Here is a 21140-nt window from a genome sequence, read left to right on the forward strand (position 1 = left end):
AGCAGAATTGTGTTGCGATTACAATCCACCACTTATATAACATGTCCAGATGTGTCTCTGTTATGTTAGGAAACGGGGAGTTTCAGTCATGTCATTGTACACAAGAATTTTCTTGATATAACAGTTATGGCTTAAAAAAAATAAGAGCACAGAAAACTAATGTAAAAGACATTCATTGTCAGCCGTTTTCAAAATCAAATCAATCGATTAGTTGTTGCAGCTCTACATCCAAACCTCCACAGTATTAAACCCAGAGAAACAGAACGTGAAGCCTTCGTAACACTGGAAAAGCAACACAGCGCACGTCTGCGCATCTTAACAAGAGTAAAAAGCCGATAAATCAAGCGGTTATCTCTACAGCACATCCATTTCAAGCGTGCCAGGATTTATATGATCACATATGAAGCTCCAGTTGTGATATTACAGAAACGCTCCACCATAAAAACATTCAGGTACATTTTCTCTTTCAAGCTGGACAATGTTTGCTCAAAGTCTTAAATCTGAGGTTAACAGTTTAGTGCAAAGCTCACACACGTCACACACACTTGTACTGTGAAAGCAGGCCACCCTCAGTTGTTTTGATTGCAATCAGAGCAAACACACACACACACTGATTGCGATTCAACCGCACAGGTTCCACCGCAGCTCAGGCTCGTTTGCCTGTGGGGTTTCAGGAGATTACTTGCATTATTTTTATGTTGCCCTTTTCCCACTTATTCCTGTAAGATGGCAGGAAATGATGGAGAGAAAACAAGATCAGACATTTAATGAAGTTTGCATCATTAATTATGTTACTTTTCCTGTTTATTATTACTGTGAAACTGCTTTGACAATTTCTATAGAATATGGTGCTAAACAGGGTGCGATTTCCCGGGGGGGATGCATGGGATTTCCCCATTTCTGGTCAAAGTATTCCTGCCTCTTCTTAATTATTTTTATCCCCGGTGGGGATAAATGTATCCCCCCCACAAAGTGATCAGTGCTACTACACTAGTGGTGAGACAGATCAGAAAACTTATCACAGATCCGTGGTTTGATTAAAGTCAATTTTATTTTTAAATGTGCTACTTTGGCTGACTATCTTTTTTCTTTTTTTTCAAAACATCCCCCCTCTGTTTTTTTTTTTTTTTCCACAAATCGCATCCTGGTGCTAAATAAAAATGACTTTACAAAACAATAAATCAAAAGCAAAACATGAATTAGAGATGGCATCATTAGAAATGGTTACAACGAGCTGAGTCAGCTGACTATCGACTAGTTGATATGCATTGGTGTTAACTATTGAAAAGTTGTTTTTTAATTGAAATAAAGCTGAAATAATAAAATATGAATTACAGATTAAAAAAAATTACATTTAAAAAAAATTAACAGTTAAAGTATTAAAATGAATAACAAAATGAAATAAAAACTAAACACTAAAAAGACATTTAGCGCATTAAGTACATTCAATAAAAACAGAAATTATAAAAATGAAATACAACTATATGAATAACACTAAAACAACACTTAAAGCCACACTGCGGAACTTTTTGGCCACTAGATGGTGCTCGACATGTAATTTTCAAATCCAGCGTCCCTAGAGGCCACAAGCTCCGCAGCACTGTCGCAAATTAAAGTCAACAAACAGTCAACCGGTCAGCCTCCCGTGTCTTTAGATTGTGTGTGCTTGTGCTTTTACTGTCTATGGTGCTTGCAGTGTATGAGGCGGGCCGGGCAACCTTGCCGCGCTTGATTCCCTTATAGCAGCCGGCTGAGAGAGCGAGCGGGGTGATCCCCGTGGGGATTATCATGTCTGTGAGTGAATGTGGGCGCGGGACAGCGGACACATTCACTGCACTGAAAACACCGTCGGCCAGAGCTGAGTCTGACTGTAACGTTATGTGTTTTGGTTTATTTTTACAGCAACCGTGGGACATGTAGTGTGTAATGTTAGTGTTTGTGGGTACTACTGAGTCGTGGGGACGTTCACTACATTTAATGTAACGTTAACGTTATATTTGACATGAGCCGATTTTATTAGTGCGAGCCCTGTACTGAGGCGGGCTGTTTGTAGAAATGAACACTGGGCTGTGGGCATTTTATTACACTCATAACACCATCTGCTGTGGCCGGAATACCAGAAAATACTAGCCTGGCTGCGCCCTCCTACGCACTTCCGCTCAATTTCATTTTACTTCAGTACTACGTCTGGGATCGCTCCATATCCTTAGGTTTCCAGAAACCAATTTTTTGTAGGACCAATCAGCGAATAGAGGGAGTGGCTGAGAAAGATGACGTTGATGTAAGCGCGTCAGTTTCAATTCAGTAATGGCAGCGGAGAAAGACGTGAGAAAAGCTATTCGGTCCGTTGTTGGAAAAGAAACTGCCGAATATACAGAATTTAAAGCCGGGCCCGGATTGTTATCGTCTAACCTCTTGTTGCACAACTGAGGACCAAGTGAAGGAGGCAGAAAGTTTGGAAGTTTGTGCTGGGCAGTTCGTGCGCGATGACCGTGACATTTTGGACGGACGGTTTAGCCTGGTGTTCGGAAGCCCCGAGTCCTGGCTGCTAAACTATTGTTGAAGATCCGCTCAGGAGTCATGTCAGTCACTCATATTCCCAACTGTATATTTACTGATTCTTGTGATGAATAGAACATTTTGAGCCCCTTTGTGCACTCGTGCAGGAGGTTGGTGTGTCAGTTTTACATGTTGTAAATCATACAAATTGGTTGTGATTTAAAAAAAAAAAATTGTCATAAATAAAAATGTGAAAAACCATACTTTGAAGATATTTGATTTTCAGTTTTAGATGGCAATGGTTGATTTGTTTTACTAAAAAAAATAAATGCCACATAAAAATGTACAAACACGTACTTTGAAGACCATAATTAAGGTAATTAAGAAACAATAAGACGTAATATGAAAAATTGTTGTTTATTACACATCTGCAGATAGAGACAGACTGATCATTCACTGTAGCTGCTACAGCATTTGCGGCAGATCAGAAACGACCACAGCGGCGTATTTGTAATGATTAGACACAGCTTCCGCCATTGAATGAATATATCACTGTCCTTCGTGTCAAATATACATTTCGAATTAATAATTGTTCCTAGATTAACAAAACCTGCGGCGCTCGTTGACTGAAATCCTATTGTAAACATAATCCTCTAGCCATTTCGGCGCGTGACATACGTCACTCACGACACCCCGTTAGCGATTGGCTATGGCAGATCGTGAGTGACTTTGGGCAGATCCAATAGATTTGAACTTTAATAGTGAACCCGCCTACAAGGAAGAAAACGTTTTTCAATGGAGCGGTTCCAGACTCTATGTGGAAATGAAATGAACAAGAGTCTGGTTGAACCAGGCTAAGTAAATACTACACTGCTTATATGAATTTATCTGGGTTACCTTAGAAACGGCATTTGTGTGCAGGCAAGCGTCCGCCTCGGTCGAGCACTCTTTCTCCTCTGTTAGCTCACGCCAGCGAGGGAAGCGAAAGCTGGACCAATGTGTTAATGCTAGTCCTGGCTTTTAATTGGTGACTCTCCCCTTTTCTTTTTTAGTTTTTCTCTAATAAAACCGTTGCCTTCTTCCTTGTAGCTGTTGTTCGGCATGACGAAAACATACAGACGGCAGTCAAACGCGAGTTGAGCACTAGCGTTAGATTCTAAGGAAGTTGTAGGTGATGGGGGAAGTGACGTATGCCGTAAAGCGGTCGAATTTTGTAGTTGTTTTTATGCTCGGGTTCCTACCCGAAACCCGAAGTTACAAAGTGCAAGTAAAAGCGATACAGACACCTTCAGGAGACGGCAGACGCGCCATTCAACCTATTGCAAGTCGATCTACCATCTCAATGGGTTTTGGTAATATATTATAAAGGTTGAAGAGTTCCACGGTGTGGCTTTAAATGGTACATATCATGCTTTTAAATCATTCATTTTTACTTATAAAATCATACATTTGTGGTCTATATAAAGCATAACTGCAATGCTTGGGTCTGAATTCCTCATTATTATAGCTCCACAGGCCCCTTTTCTACCCCTTTTCTGATGTGCGTCTGTGAGCGACCCATTTCAAAGCGGCCCCTTTAAATAAAATGGAGTTGCGTCTTTCCCCGCCCGCTCTCCAGGTCGCCGAGTTGACACTCGGTTCAACTCCCCGCGTTTGCCCATTATTGTAGTTTGATGAGAGATAGACAATTATATACTATAGCTTCAAAGAACATTTTTAGTCACTCGTTAACAAAATGTCAACAACGGAAGACTTGTCCATCAAGCCTTACACATTTGTGCGAGAGATTTGAAAAAGACGGCGACGAACCTGCAGAGCAACGTCTTCATATGGACGCAGGGGTATGTAACGTTAAGTTAACTAAGTTGTGTTATTAGTGAAAGTCGTCTATTTCTCTTAAAACAAGCACACGGACAAGATAAATGACTACAGTCCAATCTTACCACTAAAAATCTGTATTATAATAATATAATAACTTACGTGTAGAAAAGCATCAGAAAACACAGCAGCTAAATGATAGAAGGAATTTACCCCTCATTCAGACGAAGTCGATCGGCAAACCCTTCTGTATACTGGCGGAGGTTGTTGAAGTGGGGATCCTTGAAGTGCTTCAGGTCACTACATCCAAGAACCGAACATTTTGACTTGCCCTCTTGTAACTTCTGCATCATTGAGCTTGGACTACAAAATCAGAGCGAGAAATAATAATGGCGGATTGCTCGAAGTGTTGGGCCGGTCAATGTCCTTATTTGTCAGTTCCGCTGCAAATACGGTGACGTGATAGTTCAAAATACGTCATAGAGAACAGAAAAATCTGAACAGGTTGAAAAATATGACCAAAACAGAATATAAAGATATAAAATGTAGCAAATGCAACATTTAATAATATACATAAAATGTATCAAGGGGGGCCTTAAGGCCAATTTAGCTCAAAGGGAAATGATTCATTGATTACCAATGAATCTTAAACGAATCACTACAGAACCAAGCAAACGACTCGTTTAGAATTATATAATAATAATAATTACAACCTTTGCAAGGAAATAAATACCAAATCTATAGTAAAACACTATAGGTGTTTCTCAATGTCAAGGATACTTCCTTGGCAGGACGGGTCCTTCCAAGTCATTTCCTTCAGAGGCTAGGCAAGGGTCCTCTTTAGCGTTCGGAGAACACGTAAATGGAACAGGCTAGCAAGTGCACGTCATTGCGTCATTACATCAGTGAAAGGTCCGCTTCGGCGCTGCAAAAATCATTGTGCTGGTGTACTGCACTGTTTAAATACACTTGACAGTCCTTATTTTGTCTTGTCAGTCCTCATAGAAATAAATAAATAAAGGGATAATGTATAACCAGGCGGTTGTTATAGTGAATACAACCCCGCAAACTCTAAAGCAGAGGGGTCTTGATCAGCCGGTTGTATTCGCTGTAACAACCGCCTCGCTATACATTTTCCCACTTATAACATGGCTACCTACCAAATAAATCAATAATTTGACACAAAATATTGATTTAAAAAGGAGTTTATTCATTCAAAAACGATTATATTACCGGAGTTAACAGAACTAACGTTACGTCCATATAGCAACATGATCTAACGTTAGCTGTTAAAACACATGCAATTGTAAAATATGTGACCAACAAAAAAGGCTATGAAGTAAAAATTAAAAAGTTAATCACCAGTAAAAGGGAACAGCTTTAAATCCCCTCAGCAAATTTGAGCCGATATGTTAAATAGTTTAACAAACATTAAATAAATGGCTAAACTGAAATTATACTTGCTTACATTTGAAAGCATATTGCCGTTATCACTCCGACTCCGCTAACGGTCGACATTTTTTTATTTTTTGAACAAGATAGCAAAGCTGCGCATAGGATTGTGGGTGATTTAAGAGCGCGAAGGCTACACATATGCATCCTTTCCTGTGTATGGGATATTTTCCGAACGAAGGACTCAGTCCTTGGTTGAAATTCTGAGGATCCTCGACATTGGAACAGTCCTTCGACGGACGTCGATGACGTAGCATCCTCGAAATTCCGGCTTCCGAGGATCCTTCCTTGACATTGAGAAACGCCTTATGTCTTAGCAAGGTAACTTTAGATTGAACAGTACAAGACATTAAATATGCAAGCACGACACAAGGCAATTATCTTTTCATATATATGGAAGACTTTATTAGCTATTCTAAACACAAAACTAAGGTCTAAACATAATCACACACACATTCATACAAGGCACAGAGGAAAAGAGAGCGAAAAAGAGTGAGTTGGAACGGGAATGAGAGAGAAAGACTCTCTATGCACTTTACAAGAAGTAACCTGGAATGGACCACCAATCATTAATTTAAACCTTCGTTTCTTAGAGAGGTTATTCAATTTAAGTTAAAGCACCAGTTCAGTTAGAGTCTGGAGTACTTGCTTGTCTTTGCGTAGGGAATTCCCTTTTGTCGTTGCGTCGAAGGGGGTTTCCCGGCCGGGTCCGCGTGGCTGGTTGTCTTTGAAGTGCCTGGATGGAAGTTTCGCTGAGCTGCCGATCACGTGTGATTGGCTGACGAAGGAGATGTGTTTGGAGTTGAAAGCGCGTGTAAACGTAGCTTTGAACCGAGACTTTTACGAAAAAGAAAATAAAGGAAAGAAATGAAATTAAGGCGAGTTAGATGACTTGAATGAGCTGTTTTAACCCCGATCTGGATGGGTTATTTTGACTGCTGGTCGAATTTGGTCTAGTCGATATAGAAGCGTGCGAACACGCTCTTTGTTGTTTTCAGAGAAAAGCGCGAACAGGAACACTCTCTTGTTGTTTTAGAGAGAGGCATGCACTTAACAGTTACAAACTGAATGAACTGAATGAACGAGAAACAGAACAAAAACATGAGGTCTTGTTCCTTTGTTCGGATCTTAAACTTGAAAGTTAGTCCAACCTCTTTTGAAGAATTCTGACCAATGAGACAATGGCATCATCTAGGAGGTGGATCTAATTTCTGCTTATCGTTATCTTGTGATCTTCCTGGTTCTCTCGCACTTAGCAGAGAAACAAGAGAACACAGATTTACGATTATTTTGATAGGAAGCACGAGGCATTCACACTCTAGAGTTATAAACAATCACAATAGTTAATAGTTAACAACAATGACATGATTAATATGTGATCTAAGCAGAATACATCAACATATGAATTGTAGAAACACATAAACTTGTGTAGTTTGATTATGAGTCCAAGAATTATTCTGTTTGAGTTTTAATGATCTTATGTGTGAGATCTCAGATCTCAACAGTGAGGTCATGGTATGTTCGAAAAGTCAAGCAAAGTTCTTGCTGATAAGCGAGTTAGAAAAAGGAGATCTTGGTTACATCTTTCCAGGATCAAAGGAGTGCCCCCTTTCTGTGGCTTTCTGTTCAAAGCAGACCTTTTGGAGCAATCCAGTCAATTGAATGTGAGCTCCAGATCTGGAGCGCTGAATCACGTTTACATGAATCCCATGAGAGATTAATTTATGTTTGAATTTGCCTCAATTCGTTACAAAACGAAGCACCTGAAGAGAATAATTTCATCTTTTCTGTACTTATAAACACTCCAAATATACAACAAAATGCATTTAAGGGCTAAAAAAGTGGATTTTGCATGATATGTCCCCTTTAATGAGTTTAGTGGGGCTTTCTTTTTTATTATTTGATGATGTAGATGATGCATCAAATTAAAACATAACTCAAATTCTAATTCAACCCCTACAAGAACAAGAACCTATTGGATTTTGAAACTGCATTTCTGCAGATCCTTCATCAAGTCTCTCAAATGAGCAGCAAAACTCAGAGCTACAACTACAACCTCAACCCCAACTGCAACTCCAACCACAACCCCAACTCCAACCCAAACACAATAGTCAACTGCAACCAACCCCAACTACAACCCCAACCACAACTGCAACTCCAACAACAACCCCAACCGCAACTACAACTCCAACCACAACTACTACAACTCCAACCACAACCCCAAACCCAACTGCAACTCCAACTACTACAACTCCAACCACAACCCCAAACCCAACTGAAACTCCAACTACTACAACTCCAACCACAACCCCAACCGCAACTACAACCCAAACCACAACTCCAACCACAACCCCAACCCCAACTGAAACCACAACCCCAACTGCAACTAACAACTCCAACTACAACCCCAAGAGCAATCCCAGAACTAATATTTTCCTAAACCCACGGGTCTGGGGAGGCCGAGTAAAGCCTTCATGCCAGAGCATACATTTATGAATTTATTCATCAGCGGGAAACCACATATTAAAAGGTCGGGTGATTTTCCAGGTCACTGGTCAAAGCCTCCCCGGTGAGGGAAGCAGAGAGAACATGTTCCTGTCTCGCACTGATAAAGAGGGAGAAGGACACGGCTCATATCCGGCTCATATCCGGCATCTGTGAGGGTGCAGCACTTAATGAGTTTCAAAGGTCAAATGCCTCTTCAAAAGATTAATGGGGTTTTGCACATCACCTTCGCGAGAATCCGAGGGACCGAAGGGGCCAAACGACGCTGTTGAAGAGCCCCTGTCATGCTGGGAGACACATCTAAACTGAGTAAAAATCCCTCGATGATGCTTCAAATATCAAACCCTTGAAGTAGAGCGACGGTGCTGTGAGGATGCTGAACGAAACATTAAAGTTTAACATCTCCCTGTGGTGAAGATCCAGCTTGTTTATGTGTCTGTGTGGCATTTTTAATATGCTTTAAGACAAACCATGTGTAAATTCATAAGTCGACAGCATTGCTGAGTATTTCCTGCTTAAAACTGCAGTGATCCAAAGACAGTCTCAAAAACACGCTTTGAAATTGCTGGTGTTTTTGACGTCACAAACGACCTTGAAACCAATCAGATCAACGTGTGATCGTCAACCAGTGGATCTCTGAGTGTGTGAGTGGAGGCGGGGCTCATTCGCATATTCAAAGTCCCACTTCTGCTAAATGAGGCAAGGGTGTCGAGTTACATTCCAGATATGTTATTGTATAGAGAAATTTAATTTTACAGGTAAAATGTTTAAAAATATCATTTTGGTGATCAAAGATGAGTTAAGGGATAAAATGATTGACTGCAGGGGACTAAGCAGATATTGCCCGTGGCTTTTATTATGAGCTTTGAGACTGAATCCACCACTGATGTATCAACAGAAAGATTTTATTGACATCAGAATTGCATTATCTCCAATAAAACAACCACATAAGCAACAGTGAAACACTGATGTACTGTGACAAACTTGAAATTATCTAGGTTCTGCTAATCATGCTTTACCTCGTTTGAATATTCATGTGGTTAAAGCATTGATTGGACAACTTACAGCACGCTAAAATTTGTGGGAATATCCAAATATCAGCTCTCTCTGATTGTCTTAAATTGTCTATATCATACCAGCTCTTCATCACTCCAGTTAACTGGTTTGACATCCCTTTCTTTAGATGCTCAAAACTAAACACACAGCATGAGATCATTTTTGCAAGTGTACAGAGCTCATGAACATTCAATGAGATAAGCACTGAGGCACTTTATGATTGGTTGTCTCATTCTGCTAAACAAATATTGTTTCATACTGTATTACTTTGGTACTGCAATTCAGGGGTTAATGTAAATTATTGGGTGTACACTTTTGCATTGCACCAACATTATTTCATAATCCTTTTATTTTTATTAACGCCTGAAATTACCATATGGTGAGACAAAATACATATTTCTCCAAAAAAACATAACTATAAACTCATGTACAAACATTAGAAAACTATCATTCTTTAATAGTGTTAATTATTTTACATTTTTATTTTTATAGATTGAGGGATTTATGCATTCTGTGCAATCTTAATTAAATTTAAATAAATAAATATATAAATAAATCTACCCATTCCATTTTCATAATTTTTACAGTCAAAAAGTACTTAAAGGAGAACTCCGGCGAACAATGAACCTTTGGTCTAATAAAACATCGGTACATAGTCAACCGTTCTCTGAGATTTGTTTTCATGATAATCGATTGTAAAGAGTTTTATCTCTAAAAACTGTTTAGCGTATAATGCTAGTACTGGGGGCATTGACTATGTAAAAGAAATCGCTAGTTTATACCACTAATAAGGCTCAAAATAGCCCCACACTAACGCAGTAACATAATGAGGCTCCATACATGCAAAACGAAGCATTGAGAACTTTGTAAGTGTACAGACCGTTTAATAAGAAGATACTTTATGAAGACAGTTCACTTCGCGTATACAGGCAGGAGCCATCTTAAAAAATAGTCTCGATAAGTCGATCCCCGAACGACGTGCTGAGTGATCTGAGCTGTATGAAGTTCAGCGAACTTCTGAACTGTATGAACCGCTTTCGGGGATCGACTTATCGAGACTATTTTTTAAGATGGCTCCTGCCTGTATACGCGAAGTGAACTGTCTTCATAAAGTATCTTCTTATTAAACGGTCTGTACACTTACAAAGTTCTCAATGCTTCGTTTTGCATGTATGGAGCCTCATTATGTTACTGCGTTAGTGTGGGGCTATTTTGAGCCTTATTAGTGGTATAAACTAGCGATTTCTTTTACATAGTCAATGCCCCCAGTACTAGCATTATACACTAAACAGTTTTTAGAGATAAAACTCTTTACAATCGATTATCATGAAAACAAATCTCAGAGAACGGTTGACTATGTACCGATGTTTTATTAGACCAAAGGTTCATTGTTCGCCGGAGTTCTCCTTTAAAGAAAAGAAATACTTCGAATGCCACACTAAATGAGTTTAACGGAAAAGCATATGCAAACTCTTCGTGTCAGCATCGGCTTTCGTTAGATCAGATCTGGCGGGACAAAATCCCTAAATCAATAAAAACATCTGTAGTTAAAAGTGTGTCCTGCTTTAAAATCTCCACATTAGAAAATGAAGAAGCTCACTAATAGTTGCACAGCTAGAGAAAGGCAACATTTGTTCCCAACTGCTCGTTTTCATTAAACTTTTATAAGAGCCGCAGGTCTGAGTCTTACATAAGGCCACATCTGCATGAGCAAACCTTTCCTCTTCATCATCCCTAATATCCAGATTACAATCAAGCTACTGAACCATGTTGAGAAAACGTGAGAACAGTCCATGTTCACAGAGGAAAAGTTCTAAAGAGCCCATATTAAGGGGCCGTTTACACGACAACGTTTTCAACTAAAACCTTTAAAAAAATGGCGTTTTGGGTGCCTGAAAACAAAAGATTTTGAAATGGGTGTCAAAGGCTGTTTACACCACAACAGCATGCTTGAAACGGAGACATTTTTCTTTTGAGTTTTCCGCGTACAGACGACACCATTGTTAAAATGATCCCCAGTCACACGGATCTGCGAAAACTATTACAAACACTGCATTCTGCCACTAGATGGCGATGACACACTGAAGACTGGACACGTAATACACATGCGCATGACGTCCTCGTCTTCAGAGATTCCGTTTTTTGTTGTTTACACAGAGACTGTTTTCAAAAATGTGAAATTTGAAACCCTTTTTTAAAAGTTTGCTTTTCAGGCTCCCAAAACGCCATTTTCATGTAAACGAAAACGAAAATGCAAAAAAGTCTTTTTACGTGTAAACAAACTTTGAGTGCAAGTGAAAATGGTCTCTGTGTAAACAACAAAAACCCAAATATCTGAAGATGATGACGTCACGCACATGTGTATTACGTGTTCAGTCTATAGACCATTTCACAAGATGTAAACAACACTGCTCCAGAAGCACTTCCTGTTTCAGTTTGTAACGGTTTTCTTTATTTCACATGTAAAGAAAACATCTTAAAGATGTTTGTTTAACTTTTTGATTCAGTTTTAAATGTTCTGTTGGTTGTATTTTATCCCAGCTTTTATGTAGTGTTAAAAAACTGAAACAGGAAGTGCTTCTGGACCAGTGTTGTTTACATCTTGTGAAATGGTCTATAGTGTTTCATCACCATCTACTGGCCTGGCAGCAGAATACATCGGTTTTAATAGTTTTCCCAAATCCGTGTGAATGGGGATCATCTTAACGATGGTGTCGTCTGTACACAGATAACTCAAAGGAAACTTTTTTTTTTCTCATTGCTGCCTAGTCTGTCAGTAACCCTCTGTTTACTTCCTGTCTTTATGAAGCCCCTCCTTCTGAAAGCACACTGTGCTCTGATTGGTCGGCTGGAGCAGTGTGTTGTGACTGGTCGAGCGCTTCGAGTGTGTTTGGGAAATGTCCCGCCCCTTACCATAACCGCCAGTTTAACACACTACTAACTAATTCAACCAGGCCCCGCCCCTTTATTCTGTGTATGAATTATTATAATGAGGAATATTGTGACGTGTTTGTTCTGGAAGAAACTCAAGACTACAATGGAAGCATTTCAGGAGTTCAGGAACACGGACACTGATATAGAGAAGATCTGGAGCTTCTTCATCCTCAAACAGCAACACAAGCAAGTTGAACATGGAACAAAAGCATCACAGATCCTCTTAAATAAAAAAACATCAGCAAAACAAGAGGTCAGGTGTATAAACAGCACGTTCTGTCAGACACATTACAGCCATGTGAAAAGATAAAGGCATCACAATGCAGTTGAAGAACGATCTGGTTGTTCACAACACTGATAGCCTGAAAAAGCTTGTTTTATTTGTCGCCTTTATGAAGCTGCATCGCATTCCAGAAACATTAATATTCTCCTGGCAATAAAACATCCATCGTTTTCATAAAACTGCCTCAGAAACGCCTATGTCTCCAGGGATATTCCTGCAGATCCAGCAGAAACCTGTCCTCATCGGGACAACGATGAATCCCAGAGACCCTCCTCTCCAGACGCTGAACACTACATCGATCCACACTGATACACTCCATACGGGACTCGTCAATAATGAAACCTATCAAGCATAATTACCAGAGTTCAAGTAATGCTGAATGTAAAGATTCTCCAGTGACATCCACACCGGATAATCATGGCTATTGATATAGTTGAGTCCTGGAGGACAAAACATCAGGACGGTCAATCTTCCATATCTTTCAAAACACCAATATTCAGATCACCTCTCAAAACTAAAAAATGTGAACAAAATGCTAGCTTTTGGCAATTGTGATTCAAATACAGCAATATTTCAATCACAAAAAATAGCAGGGCGTACTGTTTTGATAAATTAGATAGCTATTCTATCCGATCTTAGAAAACGCATGAAGTGGCCAGGTGTAAACAGCCCCCTAGACGTGGCGCGGTGCTGCTTCTCGTTCGGTGTGCGACCCCCTTTATGGATGTGTATTTCCCTCATGTTAAATATAAAATGCATAGACTGATATTTTCTTAATGTTTGGATAAACAGACTTTTCAATATATTGGTTTTAAATGGCCCTTACAGTGCAATTCGACTTCATCTGCGGTAAAATATCAAAGTGAAAGTCAGCTTGCGTGGTGCAGTCAGCTCCCAACTCAACTGTGAGAATTAACGGCGATCATTTTTTTATCGCCCGACAAGAGTCTCACGTTAACGCAGCACGTTAACGCCGATAACGGCCCACCCCTAATATATATATATATATATATATATATATACACACACACACACTCTCACCTAAAGAATTATTAGGAACACCTGGTCAATTTCTCAATGTAATTATTTAATCAACCAATCACATGGCAGTTGCTTCAATGCATTTAGGGGTGTGGTACCGGTCAAGACTCCTGAACTCCAAAACGAATGTCAGAATGGGAAAGAAAGGTGATTTAAGCAATTTTGAGCGTGGCATGGTTGTTGGTGCCAGACAGGCCGGTCTGAGTATTTCACAATCTGCTCAGTTACTGTGATTTTCACACACAACCATTTCCAGTGGTGGAAAGAGTACTGAAAAAACATACTCAAGTAAAAGTACCATTACATTCCAAAAAATGTAGTGTGAGTAGAGTAAAAAGTACTTGTCCAAAAAACTACTTGAGTAAGAGTAAAAAAGTAGCTTATTTAAAAGTACTCAAGAGTAGTGAGTAGTGAGTACTGAGGTGCAGATTCTACCCCTTATAATAAACACTGTGCACTACAATTTATAAAATAAAAAAAAATGCACATACTGGAATTCACATTATATTTTCTTTTTTGTAAGAAAGATTGAAGAATATCTATCATCCATCTTTTTAAAATGCATCAAATCAGTACACTCATCACCATTTAAATCATATTATTTGGGGGGGAAAGCATTTAAAATTAGGCGAAAAGCCACTGGGCCTGAGCATGTTATTGTTGCACATAAAATATCAATATTCATAACTGTGCAAATAATTCAAAAACCTTTAGAAACTCATATGATAGTTCAGCATCACACACCAAGAGATGGGTTGAATAGAATAAAAAATACCCAATTTCTCTCCAAAATGGTACCAATGTTAGTGTTTTGATAAATGAGAATCACTAATATTATCATATTACCTCAACCAATGCCCTGAAAAAGGCTAAGAAAATGAGCTAACACTAATTACACACTTTTATTCCATGCTATTAAATATGTTACAATTTAAACGTAAAAGCATTGTTCTAGAAGGGTGGCATCATCTCTCACATTTTACACGGCTACATTTACTCACATTGTAATGCTGATAATATAAGGAAGGAAAATTGTGCATTAAATAGGGAAGTTATATCCAGGAAACTTTTACAAAAGAAACAAATACGGCGAAGCCGTTTTATCAGCAGCATCCACACACAAAAAAAGTTCAGCATGAAAAATGTTTTTGCGCAAGTGCACTTGCCAAATGAATATAATGGATCAATAAAAAACGCTGTTTATTATCGAGCTGTGCTAATTTCTTATTAAGTAATGCAGTTCAAGTTAACGACATGGTGCACTGATTCTGAATCTGGCGGCATGGCGAGCGCGAGACGCGGCAGTGCATAGAGGTTGACGCGCGTCTCTCTATAATGTGATTGTGAAGTAAATGGGAGCGGGAATTCACCGCATTATGAACCGGTCTCGCAATTCCCCCTAACTCAGACCAAATGTTAGGCCATGTAGACAGGCCAGCCTATATAAATATCATATGTGAAATATACCTTAGCATATTAGAGGAAGACGCTGATATCTGGATTGAATTGATGCGTGATGAATGCACTTCCACAGCAGTCACGAGTAACAGCAAGAATAGGCGGTAAGTTTTCTATGCTTAATTTGAATTGATGACAGTCACGAGACCTATTACTCGATCCAATCACGTTGATGGATAAAAATAAAATTAAAACAAGCATGTAACGAGTAACGGCCACAAACAGAAGGAAAATAGCGGAGAAAAAGTACCGATACATGACTTAAAATGTACTCAAGTAAAAGTAAAATTACACAATTTTAAACTTACTTAAAAAAGTACAATTTCTGAAAAAAACTACTTAATTACAGTAACGTGAGTATTTGTAATTCGTTACTTTACACCCCTGACCATTTCTAGGGTTTACAAAGAATGGTGTGAAAAGGGAAAAACATCCAGTATGCGGCTGTCCTGTGGGCCAAAATGCCTTGTTGGTACTAGAGGTCAGAGGAGAATGGGCCGCCGACTGATTCAAGCTGATAGAAGAGCAACTTTGACTGAAAGAACCACTCGTTACAACCGAGGTATGCAGCAAAGCATTTATGAAGCCAAAATACGCACAACCTTGAGGTGGATGGGCTACAAGAGCAGAAGACCCCACCGGGTACCACTCATCTCCACTACAAATAGGAAAAAGAGGCGACAATTTGCAAGAGCTCACCAAAATTGGACAGTTGAAGACTGGAAAAATGTTGTCTGGTCTGATGAGTCTCGATTTCTGTTGAGACATTCAGAATTTGCCGTAAACAGAATGAGAACATGGATCCATCATGCCTTGTTACCACTGTGCAGGCTGGTGGTGGTGGTGTAATGGTGTGGGGGATGTTTTCTTGGCACACTTTAGGCCCCTTTTATCATTTAAACGGCACGGCCTACCTGAGCATTGTTTCTGACCATGTCCATCCCTTTATGGCCATTGGCCACCATGTACCCATCCTCTGATGGCTACTTCCAGCAGGATAATGCACAAAGCTCACAAAGCTCCAATCATTTTAAATTGGTTTCTTGAACATGACAATGAGTTCACTGTACTAAAATGACCCCCACAGACACCAGGGGCCTCATGTATAAAACTTTGCGTAGATTTCATCCTTAAAGTGTGCGTACGCACATAAGGCAGAATTTGCGTACGCACAAAAGTTTTCAGATTTACAAAACCGTTTGTACGCCAGAACCTGCGCAGAATTCACTTTATAAATCCCAGTCAGCGGGAGATTGTGCGCACGTGCGTCTCCTCCCCGAAATAACCGCCATATACTGTATGGAGATTACAATGCCTAGTTTAAATATGCAGATCCTCATCTGCATATCATTTGCATATGATTATTCATCCATGTGATACCAAGTTTAACGGTACAAGACGTTAGGAAAATATGAAATGTCGATGTGCCGTCACATTACAAACATTTTTTTTTTTAGTAGCCTATAGCATTGCCTTGTTTTTGAATGAATAAATCAAATAGTGTTAAATACATTTCAGTGAAAGTTTTTCTCAATCTTTTCCACTGGCCAAATAGTATTTTTAATTGATTTATATTTTAATGGAAACAGATAGACATGGTTGTGCATTATTTGCACGAAACAATTTTCTCAGACAATCTGCTATTATCATGATTAGCAATTATCTCTAGTTAAAACATTAAAACACAGCATGCCAAAAGAAAAGTGTTCAAAAGCATTGCATCCACAACAAATAGGTCTATTTCTATTTATTGAATATCATTTTTTTTGTAATGATTTCATGTAGTTTAAGTGTTTAACTCCATTAATGAGAATGGCATATTTAATCTAAATGTTTATAGCAGAAGTACATAGTTTAAATCATTCTTTTATTTATTTAAACTGTTATTGAGAACATGCACTCTATTTATGATTTTGGACTCATAATGAAGATTTACGGTTTTACTCCATCTGCCGTTAGATTATAGGCTAGCCTACTGTATATGTGCGTCAGTTTCACTAAATGACCCAACGCGCGTGCTGGCGCGGTCATTTAAGAAGGGATGGATGTTTGCTTCAAGTGATGATATAGGTTTGTAAAAATTATAATTATGTATAATTTTCTTTAGATTCTCCGTCTAATACTGAGCAAAAAGACATTTGACTCCAGCTCACCGTCGGTGTCGCCAAAACACATACTCTTCTAAAAGAGTGCGTACGCACGTCAAGAGCATCCTTAGGGCGCGCACTTATTTACGCCAAATTTATTTTTTATAAATCCCGATATGTGCGTAGAAAAATGTTTATACATCAGGCCCCAGATCTCAACCCAATAGAGCATCTTTGTGATGTGGAGGAGCGGGAGCTTCGTGCCCTGGATGTGCATCCCACAAACTGCAAGATGCTATCCTATCAACAGCACCTTGCACCCTAGCACCTTGTTGAATCAATGACACGTAGAATTAAGAAAAGGGGTCAAACACAGTATTAGTTTGGTGTTCCTAATAATCCTTTAGGGGAATGTATTACTATTATAGATTGGTATTTTATATTGATATTGCAAGCAGTTACTTATCAGATTTTAATCTATTACTGTACTTTACCGTAATTTATTTACACTTTGTTTAAATAACAACAGACTAGTGTTTTTATGCCAATTATTAACATATTGCAACATTCGCATGAAGCACGAGTCGACTTCCACCTCCACATAACGCCTCCAGAGTCAGTGTTTCTGCTTTGGGACTCGGCCGTCTCCTGTCTCCAGCCCTCATCGCTTCCCTTTCTGGCTCACTGTGAGTCCACACTTCACAACGGCCCACTAAACGTCCCTGTTACGCCTGCCAACCTCACAAATCTCTCTAACCTTCCCTGCTCAGCTTCAGCAACTGAAGGGACGGCCAGCACAGATCCTGACGCTCAAACCCGTCATCATTAGCGGAGACTGGTGACGAGACACTCGTGTAGCGGTACAATACACATCAAAACGCTGAACTCACCAGACCAGATTACTGCGATAATCCAACACGTATGGTAAAAGGTTTACAAAAATGTACTGTTGATAAATTTGCTTAATTTGGTTTTACATCGTGTGTGTAAATGAATAAACTTGGTGCTGAAAACTCAAAGCACAGGACAATAGAGACACGAGAATAAAAGTATGCATGATTCTGAAGCTAAAAATACAGAATTACACAGACTAATATGCTTGATCTGTCGCTGACTAGATATATTTAAAATAATGTAGGCCACTTTTCACTGGGAACAAGACATTTAGCATTATCAGGACACACAAAAATCCCTCATAGCATTATTATACATTATATATAGTAGTTTAATGTAGTACTGACACTAAACCTTGAATTAATGAAACTATGCACTGTAGCCTACATATTGTTGCATTTGTGTATTGCGATATATTGTGACAGTCCTAGCTGAGACTATAATAAACATGCTTTTAGAGCAGAGGTATGAGTTTCCATGGAAAACTGGTGTTTGTTTGAATCGATAAATATATGGGCACATTGGGAAGCCCGACTGCGTGCCGGCGAGTGTGCAGAGTTGTTGGAGGCCAGCACAGAGATGACAGGCGTATAAAGCTTTCGGTGTGTGTCCATACACACGGGCTGAAGGAACAGTGTGACCAACTCAGCTGATGCACAAGCCACAGAAACCACTCAAACACAGCAAATAAGCCCTCAATGAGATGCCGAGGTGTGGATGAGAAGTGACGGATCCAAGCGTGTGTGAGGAAACTAACGGATGGAGAGAACGGATGCCACACAACACACACTACCATAGTTTGGGGTCAATACCAGTATTTTATGCTGTTGAAAGAAGTCTCATCATGGCTGCATTTATTTGATCATAAATACAGTAAAACAGTGTAATATTACTCCAGTGTAAATCATCTGTCCTTTATATGAATATATAGTATAGTGTAATTTATTCCTGTGATCAAAGCTGAATTTATCATCATTACTCCAGTCTTCAGTGTCACATGATCCTTAAAAATATTTTATTTTATAATTTTTAAATATTTATTATTATCAGTGTTAAACACAGTTCAGATTTCAGTGGAAACTGTGATACATTTTATTTTTTCAGGATTATTTGATGAATAGATGTATCGCCAGAGCAGCATTTATCTGAAATAGAATTCTTTTGTAATGGTCAATATTGATAAATTTAATGCATTCTTGCAGAATGAAAGAAAAAAATAAATCATATTGACTCAACTCAAATATCATGCATGCAAATGTGTGCGTGTGTGTGTGTATATATATACTCGCACTCATGCTGTTTCCAAACTCGCATGCAATGCTCAATACAATAAGGAGGACACACAAATATATATATATATATTGCATGCGAGTTTGGAAACAGCATGAGTGCGAGTAAATTCGACAATTTTCATTTTAAGGTGAAGTCTTAGTATAACTGGCACCAACAAAGAGCTTGATCCAGCCTGAACCTGGCTGACAGACAGAACACAGATGAGAGAGAGATGCTGCACACAAAGAGGAGCGCGCAGCAGGACTGGGATGCAACGGTGGACAAAGAGCTTCTCCTACAGTGAGAACATTTTCAGCTCAATCACAAACCTTCATATCTCACCGCTGTCGTGCAAGCCTTTCAGAACACATCACTTACACTGCAATTAATCGCTGTCAAAACACTCATTAAGGCAACGACTATAATCCAGCAGACCAGCATTCCAGCAGAGGACGGGGCTGGCAGAGGTGTGTAGGTGTGCGTGTGTGTAGCTGGGCTTGAGCCTGAAGGGACGCCACTATTATCCGTCCTCTCATTAGGACACTAGTTGACCTCACCTGAGCTAATGCATCACAACTGATGAAGCTTTCCCAACTGTACAACAATCCCACAGTCCGGAGAATAGTCTCAATCCAGTACAACACAAACCTGCTTTTGTAGTATTACAATAAGAAGATTAAAGTGACAGGACAAAGAAAAATTCAACATAAAATGACTACAGATTAAGAAAAACTTAAAATGACAAACATTAAGATTATCAACAAAAAAAAACAGTTTTCCCTCCATCTTGTCATTTTAAAGAAAGATAAAACAAAATTAAAATAGACATAAAAAACAGTTAAAAATGACAAACAAACAAAAAAGATGATCAAAAAAGGATTACCCATCTCGTCATTTTAACCTCCATATTATAATATTAAAAAGTGTTTATATTGACATTTTTCTTTTAATACAAAATCATAATTTAGTGTTACATTAGCATCCTGTGAGAATAAATGTAACCATGTTCAATCATTCTCAACCCTTTATTATTTCGCATTTGAACATGTCACATTTCCCCTTAAACGACAGATTGTTGCAGCCTGTCGTCAACAGCGTCCTGTAGCGGATTGCTTGCTTTCAAAAGCTTGTGAATCTGATTTATCATAATTCAAAACGCCGGTCCTTTCTTGCTTTGCTTATTAACTTTACTTTGCATCGCAGGAATATGAAAGCGCGCGCGCGAACACGAACGAACACACACACACACACACACACACACACACACACACACACACACACACACACACCTGCAGTGAGTTACACACTTCCCGTCTGGACGAACACATTCACCTGGCATTTGAACAGTTATAAAGATAATGCATATTATAAGGATGATGCATAACGTTACCTTCCTCTGCGCGGGACTCCTCGTTTCTGTTGAGCAATAATATCCACAGAACAGGAACGATGGCTTTAAACTGCTCCATGTTCGCGGGACTCTGGTCATGTCTCAGCCGAGCGCGCGTGACTCCAGTGCGGGATGAGGAGCGCAAGCTGTCCGGGCTTCTGACACACACATGCACACGCTCACACACTCTGCCTTATTCGGCGCCACGGATGGGCGGGCAAACACAGTCTGATTGACACGAAGAATGTCCAATGGAATGTGATTTCGCTATGACGAGGGATTAGCGACGGGCCAATCAAATCACGCCTGATAAATTCCAGCACAGAGTCACTCCTTCTGGAATGGAGGCGGTGTTGAAAATTATGAAATTTGGTTATGGTTTTAGTTCACTACAAGCGGCAGTAATATTTTTTTTTATTAAAAAAATGCAGCGCTTAGGGCTGAAAAAAAG

The 21140-nt window shown here is 39.3% G+C and overlaps 1 protein-coding gene across 1 annotated transcript in view; it reads right to left on the minus strand.

The window, feature by feature from the left end:
• The window catches only part of epha10 (EPH receptor A10), a 238340-nt gene extending 217472 nt beyond the window's left edge, over window positions 1-20868 (minus strand). The window contains exon 1 of the mRNA XM_039654266.2: window positions 20690-20868. Coding sequence (XP_039510200.2) covers window positions 20690-20768 — 79 coding nt within the window. The 5' untranslated portion in view covers window positions 20769-20868. The remainder of the gene's footprint in view (window positions 1-20689) is intronic.
• Between the last annotated feature and the right edge of the window lie 272 nt (window positions 20869-21140).

Source organism: Pimephales promelas, chromosome 18 (genome assembly GCF_988280905.1).
Source record: "Pimephales promelas chromosome 18, fPimPro1.hap1.1, whole genome shotgun sequence".
Taxonomy (NCBI): domain Eukaryota; kingdom Metazoa; phylum Chordata; class Actinopteri; order Cypriniformes; family Leuciscidae; genus Pimephales; species Pimephales promelas.